This window comes from Lepus europaeus, chromosome 16 (assembly GCF_033115175.1).
Source record: "Lepus europaeus isolate LE1 chromosome 16, mLepTim1.pri, whole genome shotgun sequence".
In the NCBI taxonomy this organism is placed as follows: Eukaryota; Metazoa; Chordata; class Mammalia; order Lagomorpha; family Leporidae; genus Lepus; species Lepus europaeus.
Genome location: NC_084842.1, coordinates 23,379,935 through 23,406,125, shown reverse-complemented (window position 1 = coordinate 23,406,125; position 26,191 = coordinate 23,379,935). Strand labels below are relative to the sequence as shown.

Below are 26,191 nucleotides of genomic sequence, written 5' to 3'. Positions count from 1 at the left end.
AGATACAACAGAGCTAATTGACACAATGGTCCAAATGGACCTGACTAATAATTACAGACCTTTCATCGCACAGATGCAGAACACACAGTCTTTTCACTAGTGCATGGGAATTCTTCCAGGATAGACCATATGCTAGGCCATAAAGCAAGTTTCAGAAAATTAAAAAAAAAAACTAAAATAATATCTTGCATCTCTTCTGACTTAAATGGAATGAAACTGAAAATGAACAACTCAAGAATCTCTAGCATATATGCATATGAAGACTGAACAATATCCTCCTGAATGAACACAAAGTATCAGGAGAATAATGGAAATGAATTAAAATGACAATACAACACATAAAAACTTATGGGTTACAGTAAAAACAGTGTTAGAATGAAAGTTTATAATAAATGGTGCTTACATCAAGAAATTGGAAGGGTACCAAATAAATGAGCTATTATATCTCAAGTACCTAGGAAAACAGCAAACCAAACTCCAAATTACTTGGAGGAAAGAAATAATTAAAATTAGAGTGGAAATAAACTAAATTGAAACAAAAAATTAATACAAAAGATCAACAAAACAAAGAACTAGTGTTTGGAAAAAATAAACAAAATTGATACACCAATGGCCCCAGTAACCAAAAAATACGAATAATTCAAATCAATAGAATCAGAGATGAAAATGAAATGTAATACAGATACCACAGAAATAAAAGCAATCATAGGGAATTACTACAAAGAGCTGTATGTCAAAAAATTGGGAAACCTAGACCCCGAAGAAATGGGTAGATTCCTGAACACATACAATCTACCAAAATAGAGTCATGAAGACACAGAAATCCTAAACAGACCAATGACTAATATGGAAACTGAAACTGTAATAAAGACCCTCCCATAAAAGAGAAGCCCAGAACTCGATAGCTTGACTGTTAAATTCTATCAGACTTTTAAAGAAGAACTAATTCCAGTTCTTTCCAAGCTATTCAAAGCAATTGAAAGAGAAGGAATCCACCCAAACTACTTTTATGAAGCCAGAATCACCTTAATTCCTAAGCCAGTGAAAGAAAAAGCAAAGAGAAGTATAAACCAATTTCCCTGAAGAACGCAGATGCAAAATCCTCAACAACATACTAGCTAATGAAATCTAAAAGCACATCAGAAAAATCACTCACCTGGACCAACTGGGTTTTATGAATGGCATGATAAAGCAATCTTACATACCAAAAACAAAGCTGAAGCATCAAAATACCAGATTTCAAGGCATACTACCAGGCAGTTATAATCAAAACAGTCTGCTACTGGCAAAAAAAATTGCAGACAAATGGCACAGAATAGAGACTCCAGAAATCAATCCACACATCTACAACCAACTCACTTTTGTACAAAGGAGCTATAATCAATCCCTGGAGCAAGAACAGCCTCTTTAACAAATGGTGCTGGGAAAACTGGATCTCCATGTGCAGAAGTATGAAACTTTACTACTCCACAAAAATCCACACAAAATGCATCAAAGACCTAAATCTATGACCAAATACTATCCAAATACTAGGAACATTGGGGAAACTCATCAAGACACTGGCATAGGCAAAGACTTCTTGGAAAATACCCCAGAAGCACAGGTAATTGAAGCCAAAATTGACAAATGGGACTACATCAGGCTGAGAATCCTCTACACTGCAAAAGAAACACTCAGCAAATTTAAGAGGCAACCATCAGAATCAGAGAAAATATTTGCAAACTATGCAACTGATAGATTATTATCCAGAATTTATAAAGAGCTCAGAAAATGTAGCAACAATTAAATAATCCAGTTAAGAAATGGGCAAAGGACTTGAACTGGCATTTTTCAAGAAAGATAATTCAAATGGCCAACAGACACATGAAAAAATGTTCCGGATCACTAGCCATTAGGGAAATGCAAATCAAAAGCACTGTAAGGTTTCACCTCACTCTAGTTAGAATGGTTCACATACAGAATTAAATAAACAACAAATGCTGGTGAGTATATGAGGAAAAAGATGCCCTGGTCCACTGTTGGTGGGAATGTAAACTGGTGCAGCCATTGTCAAAGACAGTATGGATATACCTCAGAAATTGACTATAGACCTACTATATGACCCAGCTATCCCACTCATAGGATGAAAGCAATTGAAAGAAATTGAAAGAAATCAGCATATGAAAGAGTGATCTGTACCTCTAGGTTTATTGCAGCTCAATTCCATAATAAGATATGGAATCAACCTCAATATCCATCAACTGAAGACTGGATAAAGGAATTATGGTATATTCACACTGTGGAATACTACACAGTGGTAAAAAAAAAAAAGGAAATCTTTTCTTTTGTAATAAAATGAATGCATCCAGAAACTATTACACTTAGTGAAATAACCAGTCCCCAAAAGACAAATACCATATGTCCTCCTTGATCTGTGGTGATTAATCATTATCTAAAAAGTAATCTGTAGGAGTGAAATTGACACTTTGAGATGCAATGATTTTTCACAGCCTTTTTCTAGACTGTTGAGGAATAGTGCTGTTTTTGCTTCATACTGTTTGTTGAACTCTTAGTGTAGGATTAATCTTAGGAGTATAAACTTAACAGAAAATAGATCTTTGTAAAACTAAGAATGGGGATACAAGCATGAGAGAAAGAAGCTTGGGAGCATAGGTGGGAGAAAGTGTAGGGTGGAAAATATCACTATGTTCCTGATTCTGAATATATGAAATATATGAAATTTTCATACCTTAAATAAAATTTTTAAAATATTCCTAAATATTTTACTTTTGTGGCTATTGTGAATGGGGTTTCTTTATTTTCTTTCACCATGTTCATCCATTCATTCAACAGATATCTTTTGTCTGGTAATTTAATCAATTTACATTCAAGGTTAGTATCTATCATTTTGTTGGTTGGTTACTGATTATATCTACTCTATTAGTGAACTGAAAAGTGTCATATGTTTTCCTTTTTTTTTTCTTTTTTTTCTTTTTTCCTATTTTAACTTTTATTTAATGAATATAAATTTCCAAAGTACAGCTTATGGATTACAATGGCTTCCCCCCCATAACTTCCCTCCCACCCGCAACCTTCCCCTTACTTGCTCCTTCTCCCCTTCCATTCACATCGAGATTCATTTTCATTTCTCTTATATACAGAAGATCAGTTTAGTATATATTAAATAAAGATTTCAACAGTTTGCACCCACATAGAAACACAAAGTATAACAATACTGTTTGAGTACTAGTTATAGCATTAAATCACAATGTATAGCACATTAAGGACCGAGATCCTACATGAGGAATAAGTGCACAGTGACTCCTGTTGTTGACTTAACAATTTGACACTCTTGTTTACGGCTTCAGTAATCTCCCTGGGCTCCAGTCATAAGTTGCCAGGGCTATGGAAGCCTTTTGAGTTCACCGACTCTTATCATATTTTGACAAGGTCATAGTCAAAGTGGAAGTTCTCTCCTCCCTTCAGAGAAAGGTACCTCCTTCTTTGATGACCCGTTCTTTCCACTGGGATCTCATTCGTGGAGATCTTTCATTTTTTTTTTACAAAGTGTCTTGGCTTTCCATGCCTGAAATACTCTCGTGGGCTTTTCAGCCTGATCCGAATGCCCTAAGGGCTGATTCTGAGGCCAGAGTGCTGTTGAGGACATCTGCCATTCTATGAGTCTGCTGTGCATCCCGCTTCCCAAGTTGAATCGTTCTCTCCCTTTTTTGTTCTATCGGTTAGTATTTTCAGACACTAGTCTCATTTATGTGATCCCTTTGATTCTTAGTCCTATCATTATGGTCGATTGTGAACTGAAATTGATCACTTGGATTAGTGAGATGGCATTGGTACATGCCTCCTTGATGGGATTGAATTGGAATCCCCTGGTATGTTTCTAACTCTGCCGTTTGGGGCAAGTCAGCTTGCGCATGTCCCAAATTGTACATCCCTTCCCTCTCTTATTCCCACTCTTATATTTAACTGGGATCACTTTTCAGTTAAGTTTCAACACTTAAGAATAACTATGTATTAATTACAGAATTAAACCAATAGTATTAAGTAAGACAGACAAAAAAAATACTAAGCAGGATAACGTATTAAGTTGTTCATCAACAGTCAGGGCAAGGGTTGATCAAGTCACCCTTTCTCATAGTGTCCACTTCATTTTAACAGGTTTCCTTTTTGGTGCTCAGTTAGTTGTCACCGATCAGGGAAAACATGTGATATTTGTCCATTTGGGACTGGCTTATTTCACTAAGAATAATGTTTTCCAGGTTCCTCCATTCTGTTGCAAATGACCGGATTTCATTGTTTTTGACTGCTATATAGTATTCTATAGAGTACATATCCCATAATTTATTTATCAAGTCTACTGTTGATGGGCATTTAGGTTGGTTCCAGCTGCAATAAACATTAAGGTGCAGACCGCTTTTTTGTTTCCCATTTAATTACCTTTGGGTAAATTCCAAGGAGTGGGATGGCTGGGTTGAATGGTAGGGTTATATTCAGGATTCTGAGGAATCTCCAGACTGACTTCCATAGTGACTTAACCAGTTGGCATTCCCACCAAGAGTGGGTTAGTGTCCCTTTTCCCCACATCCTCGCCAGCATCTGTTGTTGGTAGATTTCTGAATATGAGCCATTCTCACCAGGGTGAGGTGAAACCTCATTGTGGTTTTGATTTGCATTTCCCTGATTGCTAGTGATCTCGAACATTTTTTCATGTGTCTGTTGGCCATTTGGATTTCCTCTTCTGAAAAATGTCTATTGAGGTCCTTGGCCCATCTCTTAGTGGGCTGTTTGTTTTGTTGTTGTGGAGTTTCTTAATTTCTTTGTAGATTCTGGTTATTAATCCTTTATCTGTAGCATAGTTTGTGAATATTTTTTCCCATTCTGTCGGTTGCCTTCTCACTTTCCTGACTGTTTCTTTTGCAGTACAGAAACTTCACAATTTGATGCAATCCCAAATGTTAATTTTGGTTTTGACTGCCTGTGCTCCTGGGGTCTTTTCCAAGAAGTCTTTGCCTGTACCTATATCTTGCAGGGTTTCTCCAATGCTCTCTAATAATTTGATGGTGTCGGGTCATAGATTTAGGTCTTTAATCCACGTTGAGTGGATTTTTGTGTAAGGTGTAAGGTAGAGGTCTTGCTTCATGCTTCTGCACGTGGAAATCCAGTTTTCCCAGCACCATTTATTGAATAGACTGTCCTTGCTCCAGGAATTGCTTTTAGATCCTTGATAAAATTTAAGTTGGCTGTAGATGTTTGGTTTGATTTCTGGTGTTTCTATTCTGTTCCATTGGTTTATCCATCTGTTTCTGTACCAGTACCATGCTGTTTTGATTACCACTGCCCTGTAGTATGTCCTGAAACCTGGTATAGTGATGCCTCTGGCTTTGTTTTTGTTGTACAAGATTGCTTTAACTATTCGAGGTTCCCTGCATCTCCATATGTATTTCAGCATCATTTTTTCCAGATCTGAGAAGAATGTGTTTGGTATTTTGATTGGTATCACATTGAATCTATAAATTGCTTTTGGGAGAATGGACATTTTGATGATGTTGATTCTTCCAATCTATGAGCATGGAAGATTTTTCCATTTTTTGGTATCCTCTTCTATTTCTTTCTTAAGGTTTTGTAATTCTCATCATAGAGATCTTTAACATCCTTGGTTAAATTTATTCCAAGGTATTTGATTGTTTTTGTAGCTATTGTGAATGGGATTGATCTTAGTAGTTCTTTCTCAGCCGTGGCATTGCCTGTGTATACAAAGGCTGTTGAATTTTGTGCATTGATTTTATATCCTGCTACTTTGCCAAACTCTTCTATGAGTTCCAATAGTCTCTTAGTAGAGTTCTTTGGATCCCCTAAATAAAGAATCATATCATCTGCAAAAGGGGATAGTTTGAGTTCTTCCTTCCCAATTTGTATCCTTTTAATTTCTTTTTCTTGCCTGATGGCTCTGGCTAAAACTTCCAGGACTATTTTGAATAGCAGTGGTGAGAGTGAGCATCCCTGTCTGGTACCAGATCTCAGTGGAAATGCTTCCAACTTTTCCCCATTCAATAGGATGCTCGCCGTGGGTTTTTCATAAATTGCTTTGATTATATTGAGGAAAGTTCCTTCTATACCCAATTTGCTTAGAGTTTTCTTCATGAAAGGGTGTTGAATTTTACCAAATGCTTTCTCTGCTTCAATTGAGATAATCATATGGTTTTTCTTCTGCAGTTTGTTAATGTGGTGTATCACATTGATTGTTTTGCGAACATTGAACCATCCCTGCATACCAGGGATGAATCCTACCTGGTCTTGGTGGATGATCTTTCTGATGTGTTGTTGTATTCTATTGGCCAGAATTTTATTGAGGATTTTTGCATCTATGTTCATCAGGGATATTGGTCTGTAATTTTCTTTCATTGCTGCATCTTTCTCTGGCTTAGGAATTAAGGTGATGCTGGCTTCATAGAAAGGATTTGGGAGGATTCTCTCTTTTTCAATTGTTCTGAATAGTGTGAGAAGAAATGGAGTTAATTCTTCTTTAAATGTCTGGTAGAATTCAGCAGTGAATCCATCTGGCCCTGGGCTTTTCTTTGTTGGGATGGCCTTTATTACTGTTTCAAATTTGTCTCAGTTATGGGCCTATTTACATTTTCTATGTCTTCCTGGTACAATTTAGATAGATTGCATGTATCCAGAAATCTGTCCATTTCTGATAGATTTCCCTGTTTGCTGGCATACAACTCTTTGTAGTAATTTCTGATGATTCTTTTTATTTCTGTGGTGTCTGTTGTTATGTTTACTTTTTTATCTCTGATTTTATTGATTTGAGTCTTTTCTGTTCCTTTTTAGTTAGTTGAGCCAATGGTGTGTCAATTTTATTCAATTTATCTAAAAACCAGCTCTTCACTTGGCTGATTTTTTGCAATTTTTTTTTATTATTATTCAATCCTGTTGATTTCTTCTCTGATTTTAATTAGTTCTCTTCTCCTGCTAGATTTGGGTCTGGTTTGCTGCAGTTTTTCTAGATCCTTGAGATGAATTGAAAGCTCATTTTTTTGGTGCCTTTCCAATTTCTTGATGTAGGCACCTATTGATATAAACTTTCCTCTCAACACTGCTTTTGCTGTATCCCATAAGTTTTGATTTGTTGTGTTGTTATCCTCATTTATTTCCAGAAAGTTTTTGATTACTCTTTTGATTTCTTCTATGACCCAGTGTTCATTCAGGAGCATGTTGTTCAGTCTCCACGTGTTTGCATACTCTCTAGGGATTCCCGAGTTGCTAATTTCTACCTTCATTCCGCTGTGGTCTGAGAAGTTGCATGGTATGATTCTAATTCTTTTAAAATTGCTGAGACTTGCTTTACGGCCTAGTATGTGGTCAATCCTAGAGAAGGTTCCATGCACTGCTGAGAAGAATGTGTATTCTTTAAGTACAGGATGAAAAGTTCTGTAGATATCTGTCAGATCCATTTGGGCAATAGTGTCGATTAAATCTGCTGTTTCTTTGTTGATCTTCTGTCTGGATGATCTGTCTATTTCTGAGAGTGGAGTATTGAAGTCCCCCAGTACTATTGTATTGGAATCTAAGTCTCCCTTTAAGTCCTTTAGCATATCTTTTAAATAAACCGGTGCCCTGTAATTAGGCGCATATACATTTATAGTAGTTACATCTTCCTGTTGAACTGATCCCTTAATCATTATATAGTGCCCCTCTTTGTCTCTCTTAACAGTTTTTGTGTTAAAGTTTATTTTGTCCGATATTAATATGGCTACACCTGCTTTTTTTTGGTTTCTGTTTGCCTGGAATATCTTTTTTCAACCTTTCACTTTCAGTCTGTATGCTTCTATGTTGGAATGATGTGTTTCTTGTAGGCAGCAAATAGATGGGTTTTGTTCCTTAACCCATTCAGCCAGTCTGTGCCTTTTAACTTTAGAGTTCAGTCCATTAACGTTCAATGTGACTATTGATAGGTAGTGACTTTGCCCTGCCATTTTCCCAAAGATATTTTCTAGTATATGCTTTGAGTTTCCTATGATCTTTTACTGGTAGGTTTTCTTCCTTTACCTTCTTTCATATTGATGGCCATGTTTCTGTGTTTCTGAGTGTAACACATCTTTAAGCATCTTTTGCAGGGCTGCACGAGTGGCAACAAATTCTTTCAAATTCTGTTTGCTATGAAAGGTCTTTATTTCACCTTCAATCACAAATGAGAGCTTTGCAGGATATAATATTCTGGGCTGGCAGTTTTTCTCTCTTAGTACTTGGGCTATGTCTCGCCATTCCCTCCTAGCCTGTAGGGTTTCTGATGAGAAGTCTGGTGTGAATCTAATTGGGGAGTAATTGAGAGTAATCTGACGTTTCTCCTTTGCACATTTTAGAATCTTTTCTTTATGTTTCACTGTGGTGAGTTTAATTACAACGTGTCGTGGTGAGGATCTCTTTGGTCATGTTTACGAGGGATTCTATGAGCTTCCTGTACTAGGATGTCTCTGTCCTTCTCCAAACCCGGAAAGTTCTCTGCTAGTATCTCACTAAAAAGGCCTTCTAATCCTTTCTCTCTCTCCATGCCTTCAGGAATTCTTAGAACTCGAATGTTGAGTTTTTAATAGTATCCTGTAGATTCCCAACAATATTTTTTAGATTTCTAATTTCCTCTTCTTTTCTTTGGTTTGACTGTATGCTTTCCTGTGCTCTGTCTTCTAAGCCTTATATTCTCTCTTCTGTTTCACTGACTCTGTTTTCAAGACTCTCTAATGTGTTTGCCATTTGATCTATTGAATTCTTCATTTCATTTTTATTTCTCTTCACTATCACACTTTCCTGTTCTACTAGTTTCTGCATTTCATTTTGGTCCCTCCTTAAGATTTCAGTTTCATGAGAGATTTTCTATCCTGTCCAGTAAGGATTTCTGTAGTTCAAGAATTTGCTTTTGAAAACTTCTAAATGTTTTTATCATAAATTTTTTGAAATCCATATCTTGCATTTCTTCTATCTCATCATCTTCATAATCTTGGCTTGGGGCGTTTTGTTCATTTGGGGCGTCATAATGTGTTCATTGATCTTGTTCCCTCGGTTTCTGTGTTTATTGCTTGGCATTTTGGAAGAATTCTTTGAATTATTTCCTTACAGTGTTTTTTTTTTTTCTTGTTATACTATGACTGTGTTAAGTGGACTGTCTGCTATTGGAGGAGCCTTGGTGGCTTGAGAGGGTGTGGGCAGAGAGCTCTGCTTAGTTCTTCAGGGTTAGGGGTGGTAGATCTCTCTCTCTCTCTCTTTTTTATTTATTTATTATTTTTTTTCAGGAGGGAAGTAATACCACACAGCTGAGCAGAATTGATGGTAGTTAGCTTCCAATCTCTTGCTTCTGTGTGTGTAGCATTTGTATGCTTTTTTTTTTTTTCCACAGACCACCCAAAGAATCTGTGCTGCTCTCAGTGTGGGTTCAATTTCTCCTGTAGTCTCCCACCAGGTTGCCAAGGTTACTGAATTGTAGCGTCTTTGGAGAGTACTCACGTGACCTCCATGAGTTCTCTCACCCACTGTCTCTTCTTTTTTTTTTTTTTCTCCTGCCTCAGTTCATTAGCTCTACCCTTTCATTAAATCCTAACCTCCTGGTATTTCACCCCCCCGGAGCCAGGATTTTCTGTCTGACTTAGTTCATGCTCAGCTCTGAGTTCACGCACAGCCCTGTTGTCGCGCACAGCTCTGATGTCACACACAGCCCTGAGGACGCACACCTTTTTCAGTGTCATGTGTTTTCATGATACTGACTTCTCATGCAAGACTCCCTTTAGAATTTCTTGCAAGAACGGTTTGGTGGTAATGAAGTAATTAAGTTTTTATGCATCTTTGAAATACTTTGTTTCTTCTTTACTTCTTTTTTATAAAGATTTTATTTATTTATTTATTTGAGAGGTAAAGTTACAGACAGTGAGAAGGAGAGACAAAGAGAGAGGTATTCCATCTGCTGGTGTACTCCCCAAATGGCCGCAAAGGCAGGAGCTGTGCCAATCCAAAGCCAGGAGCCAGGAGCTTCTTCCGGGTCTCCCACACTGGTACAGGGGTCCAAGTGTTTGGGCCATCTTCCACTACTTTCCCAGGCCATAGCAGAGAGCTGGATCAGAAGAGGAGTAGCCAGGACTAGAACCAGCACTCACATGGGATGCCAGCACTACAGGCAGAGGATTAACTTACTGTGCCACAGTGCTGGCCTCTCTTCTTCACTTAAATATTTTATTTATTTATTTGAGAGGAGAGTTACAGACAGTAAGAGGGAGAGACAGGGAGAAAGGTTCTGTCTGCTGGTTCACTCCCCAAATAGCTACAACAACTGGAACTGCGCCGATCCAAAGCCAGAAGCTAGGTGCTTCTTCCTGGTCTCCTGTGTGGGTGCAGGGGCCCAAGGACTTGGGCCATCTTTTACTGCCTTTCCAGGCCACAGCAGAGAGCTGGATTGGAAAAGGGGCAGCCGGGACTAGAACCGGTGCCCATATGGGATGCCAGCGCCACAGGCGGATGATTAACCTACTGCGTCACAGTGCCTGCCCCTCTCTTCTTCACTTATAAAGGATATAATGCTCTTAGTTGGAAGGCTTTTTTTTCTTTCAAATTTGAATAGATCATCCTACACTCTTTTGGTGTAGAGTCTCCTGCAAAGTCTGCTGTCAGTCTAATTGGTTTCCTTTTTAATGCAACTTGACACTTTTACTGTCTTTAGAATTCTCTCTTTGTCCTTAAATTTTGATAATCTGTCTATAATATGCCTTGGAGAAGATTTTTTGTTTTTGATTGAGTCTGCTTGGAGCTTCCTTTACCTGGAAGAATTTCAAGATATTGAAATTTTCAACTAATATTTCATTTAGTAGATTACAATGCCTTTTTTCCTTTGCTTCTCCTGTGGGGATTCCTATAGAATAAGTATTTGGTCAATTAATGGCATCTTGTTTTTCATGTAGACTTTCTTCATCATTTTCTCTTTAATTTAATCTCACTGGGTTATTTCAAAACTCTTGTCTTCCAGATTGGGATATCTTTCCTCCTCTTGATATATCCTGCTGTTGATGCTCTTAATTGCATTTTTCTCATTAAATCTACTGCATTTCATTTTTTACCTAGAAACTATGACTGTGTGATATGGATAGAACCCTCTCCATTTCCTTCTGGGAGAGTATGACTGGTGCTAGGACTTTTGGCACCAGAAGTCCTAGTCCTAGAACTCGATGATGTTAAGGGGACCCTGATCCAGTCTTACAGAGTGGGTACAAGATAAAGTTGGTATTTTGCACTGGCAGGTGTGGCTCTGGAGAGCTGGAATACAGGCAGACCCACAGAGTAGATTTCTGGGGGCCTGAAAAACCTGTTACTAAATTTCACAATCCTGGTACTACAAGATGCTATGATATTATTACCGTAGTCTCACACAGTGGGGATCAGTCGTGTTGAAACTGTTGACTGGTAGAGATTTGCCTGAACCAGAGGAATACAAAAGCTGAGTCACTCCAGAAATTACAATATCAGTATCACAAATCCCAGATCAGATCTGCAAAGCACAGACAGAACTGCCCCCTAGTTCCCACACAGGAATTGTTCCCTGAGCACCCAGCAGCATGAGCTAGGACAGGCAATATCCTTCCTCAGGTGTAGTCCTTCCAGATGTCCTTATTGGCTCCTGCTGATGTTATTCCCTAGAAACCTCGGGAAACCTGCCCACATCATTCAGAGTAAATAAGCATGGTTTAAGGGCTTATGCCCAGTACTGCTGCAGCTGCAGGGTACAGGTCTGTTCTCTGCCTTGGAAAGTGCCTTCTCTTTGGCTGTGGTATCCTCTGTAAAAGTGGGACTGCTTAGTGTCCCCAGAGTCAGAACAAAGTTCAGCAGTGATCCTACCACAGCAAATTGGAGTCTTAAATGTTGGGGAGAGGGCAGTAATGTCTGTTCCCTTTTTGGAACAAAGTAGTCTCAGATTTCAGTCACTTCTCTAGGCTGGATTTAAAGCCAGCGACGACTGTGGAATTCTTCTGCAGCCAGGGATGCTGCTCTATATTTCTAGCAGGGATTCTAGAAACCTACTTTTCTCCAGCAAGATGGCATCCTAGAGTGAGGTGCAGCATCTTTGTCCCCTCTGTTGGGGTATGGAGTTTCTGGGTTCTGTCACTTCTTTAGTGGCTTACTTAGCTCTTGTGAAGGTGGGCTGAAGTGTGATTAACTGTTCAAATTGGTGTTTCTGGAGAGATGATCACTGGAACATCTAACTCAGCCAGTGTCTTCAGTTTTTTACATCTTTATATGTTCTGCATATTAATGGTTTGCCAAATGATTACTAAAATATTTTCCTTATGTTGAAGATTAACTTTTTACTCTTTTGTTTTTCCTTTGATATACAGAGGTTTCTTAGTTTAAAGTAAGCACAATGGTCTATTTTAGTATTCATTGCCTCTACTTTAAGGATCTTATACCCAAAAAAACCATTGCCTGTGTCAAGGTCTTGAAGTACTTCTGCTATGTTTCCTATTAGCACTTCCATAATTTCAGCTCTTATGTTTTGGTCTTTGATCCATTTTGATTTGATATTTGCATTTGGGCAGAAAGGTAAGTCTATTCCTCTGCACCAATATCTAGTTTACCAAAACATTTATGGTAACGTTTCTCCAATGTATAATTTTTGGGTCCTTTACAAAAGATCAGTTGGCTCTAGATTCATGCATTTATATCTTTGTCTGCTATTCTATTCTATTGGTGCCTGTGCCAATTTTTATGCTCGCAACACACTGTTAGAATAGCTTGCAGTATAATTTCTAATCAGTTACTGTAATGTCCCTATCTTAGGTTTTTCATAAAAGATTAACTTGGCTATTCAGTGAATAAGCTTTTTACACTTTTTGTTCCATTTCTAAAAATAATGATGTTTGTATTTATAACTGTAATTTTCTTCTTTCAGAGAAAAAAAGAGAGGGAGAAAAGAAGAGAGACAGTGAAATTCCATCCACTAGTCCACTCTGCATCTTCACAATGGACAGGACTTGGCTACGGACTGGATCCGGGTGCTAGAAAAACAATCAGGATGATGGAAACATAACTACTGCCTCCAGGGTCTGCACTGGGCAGAAGGCAGAGTCTGGATCCACAGCCAGGAATTAAACCCAGGTACCCTAATGTGAGATTTGGGTAAAGTAACAGCCTGAATACATGCTCACTTCCACTACTGATATCTTTTTTTTTTTTTTAATTTTTGACAGACAGAGTGGACAGTGAGAGAGAGAGAGACAGAGAGAAAGGTCTTCCTTTGCAGTTGGTTCACCCTCCAATGGCCGCCGCGGCCGGCACACTGCGGCCAGTGCACCGCGCTGATCTGAAGCCAGGAGCCAGGTGTTTATCCTGGTCTTCCATGGGGTGCAGGGCCCAAGCACTTGGGCCATCCTCCACTGCACTCCCGGGCCATAGCAGAGAGCTGGCCTGGAAGAGGGGCAACCGGGACAGAATCCAGTGCCCCGACCAGGACTAGAACCCGGTATGCTGGCGCCGTAAGGTATTAGCCTGTTAAGCCACGGCACCGGCCCTGATATCTTTCAACTTTATATTTATTTTCCTGAGAGGGAAAAAGACAAAAAAAAAAAAAAAAAAAAAAACAACCAAACAAACAAAAAAAACAGTGAAATTCAAGAAACCTCACTCACTTTTTCAATCCTCAAAACATATAAATGCATGTTTTGCCTTGAACTTAGGCTAAAGCTGGAAGCAAAGAACTCAACCCAAGTATCCCTTGTGGAGCCAAACTGAGAAATCCCATGATGCCTCCAAAGGACTGCATTACAGGATGCTGGAATTGAGAGCAAAGCCAGGTCTTGAAACCAGGCACTATTTTATATGTAGTGTTCTTAATTACTCAATTATGGTCTTCTCACACCGGTATTGTTATGGAGTTGAATAGATTCTGTTCTTTCATCAGTGATTTATAAATTTCATTTTAGCAATCATGTATTTCCTTAGTTATTTTTTCTCAAATGTCGTTTTCAGCTATTGTGACTGGGACAGTTTTTGTTATTTCTTGTTCAGCAAGTTCGTCACTGGTATACAAAAATGCTACTATTTTGCATGTTGATTTTGTATTCTGCAGCATTACTAAATCCTTTCAAATTTCCAACAGTTTTGATGGAGTGCTTAGGTTTGTCTTTCTGTATATAAAAATATGTCATCTATAAACAGGGATAACTTGACTTCCTCTTTTCTTATTTTAATGTCCTTTATTTCTTTGCCTTGATGTGGTAAAAGTGGATATCCTTATGTTGCTCCAGATTTTAAAACTTTTTCCAATTTAGTATGATTTCGGCTGTGAATACATCGCATATAGCTTTCACTGTGATGTGTTATGGTCGTTCTATGCCTAATTTTGGGGGAACTCTTTATCATTAAGGAAAGTTGAATTTTACCAAATTTGTTTCTCTCTACTGAGATAATCTTATGGTTTATCATCATGAGCTCTCAAGCATCTTTGCATTCTTGGGATAGATTTAAATTTATCATGATGTATAATCCTTTCATGTGTTGCTGATTGAGTTTGCTAGTATTTTTATGAATTTTTTCCATCTCTCATCATCAGGAATAGGAATTGTAATTTTCTTTTTCTGTTGTTTGTCTGTTTCTTGTATCAGGGTCATGGTAGTCTTCCAAAATTTTGGAATACTTTTAGAAAAATTTATCTGAATACTTTTTAAAAAGTTTTGAAAAAACTGGTCAGTGAAGCCATCCAGTCTGGGGCTTTTCTTCTTGGGAGATCTCTTATTACTGATCCAATCTCTTTACTTATTGTTCTGTTCTTTTTTATTTATTTGAGAGTGCAGGAAAGAGAGAGGGAGAGCGAGAGTGAGAGGGAGAGCAAGAGAGAAGTATCTTCCAACCACTGGTTCATTCCCCAAATGGCCACAATTGCCGGGTTTGGCCAGGTTGAAGTCAGGAGTCTCAGACTTCTTCAGGGTCTCCCACATGGGTGCAGGGGCTCAATATTCATTTCATCCTCTGCTTGCTGCCTTCCCAGGAACATCAGCAGGGAGCCGGACTGGAAGCTAAACAGCTGGATCTCGACCAGGGCCCATATGGGATGCTGGCTTCACAGGCAGAAGTACTGTAACACTACATTGGCCCCTGCTCTGTTCATATTTCCCATGGCATCTGTAATAATATATCCTCTTTCAATTCTGCTTTTACTCATTTGAGTCCTCACTTTTTTATATATAGCTAAGATTGTGTCAACTTTATTCATCGTTTACAAAACCAAATCCATTTGAATGCTTTTTTTCTATGGTTTTCTATTTTTTTTTAATTTTCTGCTCTTTTTTTTTTTATTAAACTTCTATTTAATGAATATGAATTTCCAAAGTATAGCTTATGGGTTACAATGGCTTCCCCCCTCCCATAATTTCCCTCCCACCCGCAACCCTCCCCTTTCCCGCTCCCTCTCCCCTTCCATTCATGTAAAGATTCATTTTCAATTCTCTTTGTATACAGAAGATCAGTTTAGTATATATTAGGTAAAGATTTCAACATTTTGCCCATATAGCAACATAAAGTGAAAAAACTACCATTGGATTACTAATTATAGCATTAAATAGCAATGTACAGCACATTAAAGACAGAGATCCTACATAATTTTTTTTTTCAAATTAATTAATTTTCTATGCCATTTCCATTTTAACACCAGGTTGTTTTTTTTTTTTTTCATTTCCAATTTTCTGCTCTAATCTTTGTCATATACTTTTTTCTGCTAATTTTGGACTTAGTATTTTCTTTTCATCCCAGTTTCATAAGATATATATTTTAGGTCTTTATTCTTTCTGATAGTAAGTGTTTAATGCAACAAACTTCCTTCTTGCTACTGTTGTTGCTGTATCTTCTCAGTAATGAACTGCTCTGCTTTAATTTTTGTCTGGAGAAATATTTTTACTTCCTTTTTGTTATTTTATGCCTTATTTGATTATTTTCATGGCAGAGTAACAGACAGAAAAAGTGAAAAACAAACAGGTATGGTCCATCCACTGGTTTACTTCCCATAATGGCTGCCACAACCCGGACTGGGCCAGGCTGAAGCCAGGAGTGAGGAACTCCATCTGGGTCTCCCACATGCACGGCAGGGGCCCACAAACTTGGGCTATCTTTTGCTGCTTTCCCAGGCACATTAGGAGGAACTGGAACAGAACTAGGGCAGGTTGGACTCAAACCAGCACTCAGATAACGACATACAAGCATTGAAACTGGTGGCTTAAACCGCTGCACTACAAAGCCAGCAAATTGAATTCTTTATTGACCCACTGTTTTTAAAGATGGTCTTGTATAATTTTCACATTTCTGTTTATTTCTCCAGTTTTCTTTCTCCTAAAGATTTCTAGAGTCATTCCATTGTGATCAGAAAAAGTTATTCAGTCTTCTTAGATCTGTTAAAGTACATTTTGTGTCCTTATCATATGATCATTCCGGGAGGATGTTCTGCGTGTACTTGAGACAACAGGGTGTCTACTACCACATTTGGTATGTTCTGAATATGTCTGTCAAATCCATTGGTTCTAAAATGTTATTCAAATCTGTTGTCCTGTTATGGATATTCTGTTTTGATTTTCTTCCAATTTGAAAGTGGAGTACTGAATTCTACCATTATTGAATTTCTGTTTGCTTCATCCTTATATATATCTTTCCATCTTTGTTTCATATAGTTAGTTGTTTTTATATTGCATGCATATATATTTATAATTGTTACATATGATGTTACTTCAAAAGGTTAATGAAAATGGAATTATGCGAGGCAGTTCAAAATCCATGCCAATGAGTTTTCAAAAAGTTCATGCAAAATGCACACTATGAAAAAATTAAGCATGAACTTCAAAAATTTTACCAAAATGAATTTACCCATTAATTATATTTTCCTTAAACTTTTTGAAGCAACCTCACATCTTCTTGATGAACTGATTTTATGATTATGATATTATTCATCTCTAAACAGTTTTTAAGGATTATATCGTTTTATGTAAGTGGTCTTCCCTGTGAAAGGTAGAAATTTTAAACACAAAGAGAACAAGAGGGAAAACTGGAATTATGCTATCACAAACCAAGAAACTACCAGAACCTAGAAGAGAAACAAGGAACAGAACCTTCTCTAGCAACCTAAAAGTGGGTGTGATCCTGAATATATCATGACACTAGACCTGTAATTTATAGATTTGTTAGATAATAAATTGTTATTGTTACGTGAATTTCTTGTGTTGGTTTTTTATGGCAGCCCTATAAAATACTACAAAATTAAAACCATCATGATCAAATTTGGTTTCTTGAATATTAGTGATAATAAAAGCTGAAGTGAAAAAGGGAAAATCCAGTGAGCATATGGTACATAACTGGGATTACTAGGGTAATAGGGAAACAGAAAGACACAAGCATAAACAAAAATTTCAGCTATCAACAACACCATATGTCCCATAGAGAAACTTTCCATGATAATAATCAAAACTTGTTCTGTGGTTTCCTCCAGCCAACATGTTAAATGTATTTTCCCATACTGATATTTTTAAACTACGACCTAGTAAGATTACTTATGATATTTATCCCCCAATATTATTTTATTCCTCTCACTCTGCTCTATTCTGTTCTTGCCTTTTCTTACTGGCAACACTTCTCAATAACAGATGAAGCATATTTATGGGACATGTGAAATGTTGCTGAACTATTCACTGAAAGGTAAGAATAATTGTTGATATCTGGATTCTTTTAAATGTTTTAAATGAGATTGGATTTTTTTCTGGAACATTAGTGATGTTAAACAATCCATAATATTTTCACTGTTTATTACATAATCTGGGATAAGGGTAAAAGTATGAGAAAAAGTATTTTAGCTAAAAAGATTATACTCATATGAGGAGCAAACATAAGGGGATTAGGAAATTATATTTACTTATTTTGAATAGCTATTAGAGCACATTTAGTAGCATTAAGGAAAGTATATTTACATGACTGAAAAAGTAATTATAAATACATTTTGGTTGAGGTGACAGACCAGAGTGAAAAGCAGTCTTGTCCACTTCTCATGTTCTATAGAACTGAGCAACTCTTGTTGCTAGGTAGTTAACTCTAGAACTTAACCAAATGAAACACAAATGAAGGTGAGGATATGTATGTCTCTTTAGCATGTGAGTTCTCAAAGGAAAATTTCTGTTCATAGGGATGATAAAAACTATCTATGAAGGAGGCTATAAAGCTAAACAATTGTGAGAGTCATCACTTCACTTGTTGTTGGTAAGCCTTTCAAGAGTTTAACCCTAAAGGAGAATATTTCAGTATCTATCTACCTATCTCTTCATCTCTCTCTCTGCATCTTTCTTCTTCCTCTTCCTCTTCTTCCTCTTCTTCACCTTCTGCTTCTCCTCTCTCCCATTCAACTTAATGCATAAATGTTTAAGAAAAAGTGTAAAAAAATCCACAATACATACTAATTATCAAAAATATTCAGGGTAGTCAAAGAGAGTAAATCAGCTTATAAGAATTATATTATTGAGAGAGGTTGACTTCAAGGATTTCCTTCTAGTGATGTTGCTTTCTTCTTTTTGGCTCTTGGCATTTTGTGAAATAATTCTCCACTTTATATGATTAACCAGGCAATTAAAGCACTCTCTTGTCACTTTAATGAGGAGGACATTCTCTAGCCTCAAATAAGTTTCTTGCCACCTAGGGAAATATCTGGTACTATATTAAATAAGCATTAATTAGGCCGGCGCCACGGCTCAATTGGCTAATCCTCCGCCTTGCAGCGCTGGCACACTGGGTTCTAGTTCTGGTCAGGGCACCGGATTCTGTCCTGGTTGCCCCTCTTCCAGGCGAGCTCTCTGCTGTGGCCCGGGAGTGCAGTGGAGGATGGCCCAAGTGCTTGGGCCCTGCACCCACATGGGAGACCAGGATAAGCACCTGGCTCCTGGCTTCGGATCAGCGCAATGCGCCGGCCACGGCAGCCATTGGAGGGTGAACCAACTGCAAAGGAAGACCTTTCTCTCTGTCTCTCTCTCTCACTGTCCACTCTGCCTGTCAAAAAATAAATAAATAAATAAAATTTTAAAAAATAAAATAAACATTAATTGAAATATTCTTTGCTTTATAGCTTAAGCAATAATTAAAAATTTGGTAAAAAGAAAAAACACTAGTGAAAGAAAAGGAAAAGAAGATGACAGTGTGATGCTCAGTTGAGCATGCTACATATTGACGAGGAAAATTAGAAAATCAGAAATTTGAGGAAAAAATATGGACTAGGAAGCACAAATTACTGAAAGGATGAGTGTTTGCGCTAGATCTCTGTTCAGCATTTCATCCTTTAGGCAGAGCTGTGAAGATAATTTACCTTTAACTCTGTGTTTACATATGTTAAGTATCTCCGTAATCATACCCATAGTTGATTCTCCTAGCATTGTTGGCAGTGTGTTGCAGAAAAAAAATCAGGAAATATGACTCATCTACATTAGGCTGGGGGTTTTGATCAGCAATTACTGAACTGATAAACTCTACAAGCTAGGCTATAAGGAAGAAGTGTACATTGATGGTAACTAGAAAAGTGGGAAAACATGGAAAGAATAGTCTGCTATAATATGTACAAGTAAATTTCCATTAACAATAAATGTTGAGGCTGACAATTTACTTTACAAGAGTGAGGATGATGGAGGGTATCCTGTTTCACCCTAGATTGTATGGATCATGCCCCTATACTGATCACTGTAGATGTGTAGTAATGGTAAATAGAAAAATTTACTTACTGCTTGGGAGTAAGCACATGCTTGCCAAACTGAGTAACAATACAGATAAGGTTACTGGCAGAGAATGAAGTAATAAATCTAGCACAGTCATTTTTATTTTAGGCAGGACTGACATGGGTGGTTGGTATAATAAAAAGCAAAGAATAAAAGTAAATACTGACATGATGAGAAAGCCACCATTTAGAAGATAGGGCATGGCTTGGCAATCAAAACAAATGATAAACATCTGTTCTGTAGAGAAGAAGGAAATTCTGAGATTTGAATACTTGTACTCTGCGTCATTTCATATTGCTGTTATTAGTCTTATTTTTTAAAAAAAATAAAAAAGGAAAAAGAGTTCTTCATAAAGAAGTGTGACTCAAACAGAGATTGCTATAGCTTCTCATGAAAGGAATATTCCATAATTCCATAATTCACAGGAAAATTGTTCCAGAAAGAAGAGGTCAAATAAATTAGAATCATAGTGAAAGGAAAATTAAGTATAGAACACTTTGGAGTCCAGGAGATGACAGGTGTTAAATCTAGCATCATTCAATTGTGTAATCTTGAATATGTGATAAGGTGTTGTGATCAGTGAGTTTTAAGCCCTCATAACAAATTTACTTTCCTCTGTTTTATAACCAGCTCAGTCAATCTTAATTACATTACTTTAATAATTTAACTACTGTTTTTGTGTTTTATTTTCCTGAGTGGCAGAGACACACAGAGAGAGAAGAGACAGACAGAAACAAAGAGACAGGCAGCTCTGAGCCACTGGTCTAGTTCCCAAGTACCCAAAATGTTTGGGCTATGCCAGCCAGACTTAGTAACTGGAACGCAATGCAGATCTCCCATATGGCTGTCAGGGACCAAACTAGTTGAGCTACTTCCATGGTGCACATTACCAGGAGCAGGTATCCAAAGCCACGTTTCAAATTCAGGTACTCTCTGTGGGATACAGGTTTCTTAATGCCTATGCCAAATGACCACTCCCAATAATCACTTAATGCTAATGATCTGATAAAGATTGTGGATGCTCCCCAATTGATAAATTAAAATACAAATTTAAATGTAAACTATTGAATGTTATTTTAGATTCTTAAATTATATACTATAAACTATATAATACTAAATTTGTACCCTCTACATTAATTTATTTGGGACTGTATGGTTTATTTGTGTTTCTCAAGTGTGTAACATAGTGGCTACAGAATATGTGGATTTTTTCATGTGATTTCCTCATTTTTAATAGCCGACAGTTATCTTAATTTTTTCATATTAATGTGAAATCAATATAAAGAAAACAAATCGAATACAGTTCATAGATATTCATGTTTTATGCATGAACAAAGCAACAAATCAGCAAAACTAGCCAGGCATTGTGCTAGGACAAGATTTCCTATTTCACAAATATGTGATAGCACACTTGAATTATCTAGAATATTATCGAATTTTAATATGAGCTCTGTAAACACTTTTTTTTAAAATTTCTGAGATAAACACATCGAAGGTCAATCTTGGGACCCCTCTTTTGGAGATTAATGATTTTATTTTTATTTACAAAGGCATTTTATTTTGCTTTCAGCATTCTCCCATCTTCAATTGTTACTTTCCCAGCTGGTTGGATTTCAAATCCACTATAGGTGGTAAGATGCTTTGAGAAACATTATTTTACTATCAATAAAATCAAATGTAAACACCTTTGGATAACACCTAATAACCCAAGGTACTCCCCTTCCTATTCTAATACTATTTAGCCTGTTTATTGTTGGACAAAATGAAGGCATCCTTTACGCACATACTAACATTCTTGACAGTTTGACAAGATTAAATGAAGGCAGGACAGAGAATGATTGGTCATATGAAAGCAGGTATTAGGCACCAGGAGAAAATGTATGTGTGTTTTACATATGTTTCCTCAGTAATGTGACTAAGTAATTTACAATTTAATAACAAAACAAAGCACTATAGATATTTGTTTCAATTCAATATAGATATAAACCAAGATCCCTTCAACAAAATAAAGTATGCCCAACTCTCCATAAAGACCATTATGGTTACTGAAATAAGCCAGTCCACAAAAACAAATATCACATGTTTTCCCTGAGTACAAAAAAATAATAATATAAATACATTAAATTATATTTTTAGATGGCCTATACTCCTGCAAGAAGATGGCTTTTCTACTTACTACCTGTTGGATTCTTTATTTAGTGGAATATCAAGCTTGTGACATATAAAATAAGTTTAAAGTATGTCAATGCAAATATTAGAAGAAAAACATGAAAGGAAGGAGAAAGGAGGGTGGGAGTGAGGGAGGAAGGGAAGATTGAGTGGAATGTGTCATTACGTTTTTAAAACTGTATATATGAAATACATGAAATTTCTTCCCTTGTATGAATAAAAACATTTATTGCAAAATATCACACAGACACCCCTACATATGCATATTACATTTACAAATGTATGCATATTTAGGCAAAAGTATATTGTGTCCATGTATCCTTCATTTAGGTTTAATAATTATCAACCTGTGGCCATCATCTTTTGTACACATAGAGTTTGACAGGTCTCATTAATGTTTAAGAGCAAATCCAATTCAATATATTGAGTCATGTGCTAAGACAAATATTAATAAATTTTAACCCACACTTGGCTCTTTCCCCTCCATACCTGACTACTACTAATACCATCCCTGTCTCTACCCTTCTCTTCACTTTATTCAGTTCTGCTGCTCTGATGTACTGACTCTGCCAGAAGACACACCATTAAAGGTCAGGCTGCAGACAACCAAGTCAAAGGGAGGAGACAGACCAGGGGTGCCTCCTGCACTCCCCTCCTTTGCTCTCATGCACAGCTCCACATGGCTATGGCTGAAGTCCTGGTACATATGAAGATTACTTTCCTGATGCTCTGCTTGGGGGTGTTTCTCTTCCTTTCTGGATGGCCCCATACTGGGCACTCTCAACACCACAGCCACCCAGAAGTGGTAATACCCTTGAGGATAACTGGCACTTATAAAGGTATACAGACTCCAGAGTGGCTCTCCTATAGACTGCACATTGCGGGTCAGAGACTCACTATCCACATGAAGGTCAAGAAGATTTTCATAACCAGACACTTCTCCATATTCACCTACACAGACCAGGGTGCTCTCATTGAGGATCAGCCTTTTATCCCAAAGGAATGCAACTATCACGGTTATGTGGAAGGAGACCCAGAGTCTCTGGTTGCTCTTAGCATCTGTTTTGGGGGGTTGCAAGGAATGTTACAGACAAATGACACTCTTTATGAAATCAAGCCCAAAACACATTCTGCCAAATTTGAACATCTGGTTTATAAGATTGACAGTGAGGACACAGAATTCTCGTCCATGAGATGCAGATTAACAGAAGAGATAGCACAGCAATTCCAGTATCAAGAGCTTGATAATTCCATCCTGATGCAAAGTGATTATGAGGGTTGGTGGACCCACAGATGGTACACAAGACTGGTTTTAGTTGTGGATAAGGCACGACATGTTTATCTGGGCAATAATATCTCAAATACACAGGATGAAGTCATCGAGCTTATAAATGTAATGAATATTATTTATGCACCATTGGACATGGTCGTGGTTTTACCTGGAATAGAGATTTGGAATGAAGAAAATCCCATAGAATACTCAAAGATGCCTGCTTACCTGAGTAATTTTTGCAAATGGAAAAGAGAAACCTTTAACAATCGCATTCCCCATGATGTTATCCATCTTCTTGTAAGGCATGGATTTGGTTCATATCTTGGACTAGCCTTTCTTGGAGCAGTATGTGATAAGACATATAATTGTGCCGTTAATAGTTTCAGGGAGAAATCAGTGATCCAATTTGTAAGTACCATAGCACACGAATTAGGTCATAATTATGGTATGCAGCATGATATTCCAGGATGTCGATGTGCGAGTAGAAGATGCATAATGTTTCCATCCAAAACTTCATCATCCAAATTCAGCAACTGCAGTTACCACGATTATTGGACTACCACTATAAAAAAGTCCTGTTTGCGTCAGAAGCCATCTATAGAGTCCTATTTCACACGAAAGCGCTGTGGAAATGGTATTATTGAAGAAGAAGAGGAATGTGACTGTGGATCTTTAGAATCATGTACAGAAGATCCCTGTTGTTCGACAAACTGCACTCTTGCACCAGGGGCTGCTTGTGCTTTTGGCAATTGTTGCAGGGACTGCCAATTGGTGCCATCAGGACAAGTATGTAGAAAACAAAGCAATGAATGTGATCTTCCAGAGTGGTGCAATGGAACTTGGCATGAGTGTCCAGAAGATGTACATGTGCAGGATGGGAGCCCTTGCTTGGGCATGGGCTACTGCTATGAAAAGAGATGCAATATCCGTGATGAACAGTGTAGGCAAATTTTTGGCAAGAAAGCCAAAAGTGCGAATGAGACTTGCTACAGAGAAATTAACACCCGTGGTGACCGTTTTGGTAACTGTGGTAATAATAGCAGGTCATATCTAAGGTGTGATATTGACGATATTCTGTGTGGGAGGATTCAGTGTGAGAATGTGATGGAAATTCCCCCCCTGAGAAATCATTCTAACGTGCATATAACTCAGGCACATGGCCTCAATTGCTGGGGTATTGACTACCATTTTGGGACAGTAGCACCTGATATTGGTGATGTGAAAGATGGTACAGAGTGTGGTGAAGAGCGTGTGTGTATCAATAGGAAGTGTGTGCCTGTGCCAGCTTGGGATAAAGAATGTTTACCTGATATGTGCAATATGAATGGAATTTGCAATAGTAAACATCACTGCCATTGTGGAAATGATTTTGCTCCACCATACTGCCAACAAAAAGGCTATGGAGGTAGTATTGATAGTGGTCCACCCCCTGAGAGAAAAAAAGAAGTTCATAAAATAAAGAAGGAGGATAATTCATATTTTCTCTTATCAATTCCACTTTTTGTTTTGCTTTGCTGCCTTTTACTTTTCTGTTGTTTGATGAGGAGAAAATCTTCTGAAAAAGAAGAGAAAAATGCTCAAACCTCACCTAACCAACCAGCACAAAATGTTCCAACTACACCTAACCAACCACAACAAAATGTTCCAACTACACCTAACAAACCACACAAAAAAGTACCTGATAAAAAGTAGAGTATTGTTTAAATGCTACCTAAGAAAGATGAGTAATTTTTCAAACTCCATCTAAGATATAACAATCAAAATTAAAACTGAAGCTAAGAAAAAGAAAACATTATGTTTAAACTTTACCTAAGAAAGAAAAGCAAGCAAAAGATTCAAAATCACATGAGAAAGAAGAGCAAAAATATACAATATCAAAAATAAAACTGATCTGTATTGAAATTTCTCCTGTGTTAAATTTTTGCAAGCAGATGGTAGAAATGTCATTGCACATGTCATAGAAGACTTACTGGAAGTCCCAATAATTCATTATGCTACAATATCATGAACATAGCTGATAAATAAAGATAAATCCTAACATATTAATACTTCCCATGATTTTAAGAAATTATACTGGTTTATCTTTTATGGAATTAGTCTCTTTGTGCTTTCTGACCAAAGGCACCACAAAGGATGGTTATTGTTTGGGTTCATTTGCTGTCTCCCAATTCCAAAGCTCCTTCTCTTTTTCATTGTTTTGCCACATGATCAATGGGAAATGATGAAGCACATTGCTTCTTTGCCAGTATCACCAATTATTTCCACCTAGAGTGGAACAACCAGGCAGACTGCAAACCTAACAGGCCTGCTGACTGTTTTTTTACATCATTGTTGCCTTAGTACCAGCTTTCACCTTGGCAGTGGCAGCTGCTTTCAGTCTGCACATTAACACTACATATGAATATATTTAATAACTGCCTAACCTATGGGTATCGTCAACCCAGAGACCTTAGCATCTGCCATGTGAGCTCAGAGTACTGAGTTGGAGATTTTGAACTCTCCCTCAAAAGTACAGAGATTCTGGCATCAAATTGGATGTACACTCTATTCCAAAGATCTGCATTAGGTAACCCCAGCAACTTTCCTTGGATCTCTAGTCCTAGTCGTGTATAATTAGATAAAATCTCAAGCTATCATATGAGAATATTTTTAATTCATTGTGTTATTTATCCTTATCTTTGGATTTTATGCCTTTAGATGTTCTATGCACTACGTGGATATTTAAAAGTTTGTGAAAATGGAATTAAAACATAAATTTATTTTGGTGCAAAAAATGGTTAAAGTCTATGTATTTTTTTTTAAAATATGAATGTCCCATGAACATTTTAAGGCATGCTTTACATATATATGTATATATATGATATTATTTAATTTTAGTACAAAGAATTCTGCTCAGAATTTCTCATAAGGTAGAAATAAATTTCCTCAGATTTTATTTGTTTAGAAATGTCTTTGTCTCTCCTTAATTACTTTTTAATAGAAAATTTTTATTTAA

General features: G+C 37.2%; 1 protein-coding gene across 1 annotated transcript; it reads left to right on the top strand.

Annotated features, from left to right (window-relative positions):
• Positions 1 to 22,608: 22,608 nt before the first annotated feature.
• LOC133775044 (disintegrin and metalloproteinase domain-containing protein 25-like) lies at positions 22,609 to 25,677 on the top strand. The gene is made up of 2 exons (XM_062213143.1): positions 22,609 to 24,642; positions 25,537 to 25,677. The coding sequence occupies exons 1-2, from the start codon at positions 22,609 to 22,611 to the stop codon at positions 25,675 to 25,677; spliced, it is 2,175 nt and encodes a 724-aa protein (XP_062069127.1).
• Positions 25,678 to 26,191: the final 514 nt, after the last annotated feature.

Excerpts from the sequence above, each read along its gene's own strand:
- LOC133775044 (XM_062213143.1), top strand. The coding sequence starts at position 22,609 with ATGGCTGAAGTCCTGGTACATATGAAGATTACTTTCCTGATGCTCTGC. Across the intron at positions 24,643-25,536 it reads CCCCTGAGAGAAAAAAAGAA|TACCAGCTTTCACCTTGGCA; the intron begins GTTCATAAAATA and ends TTGTTGCCTTAG.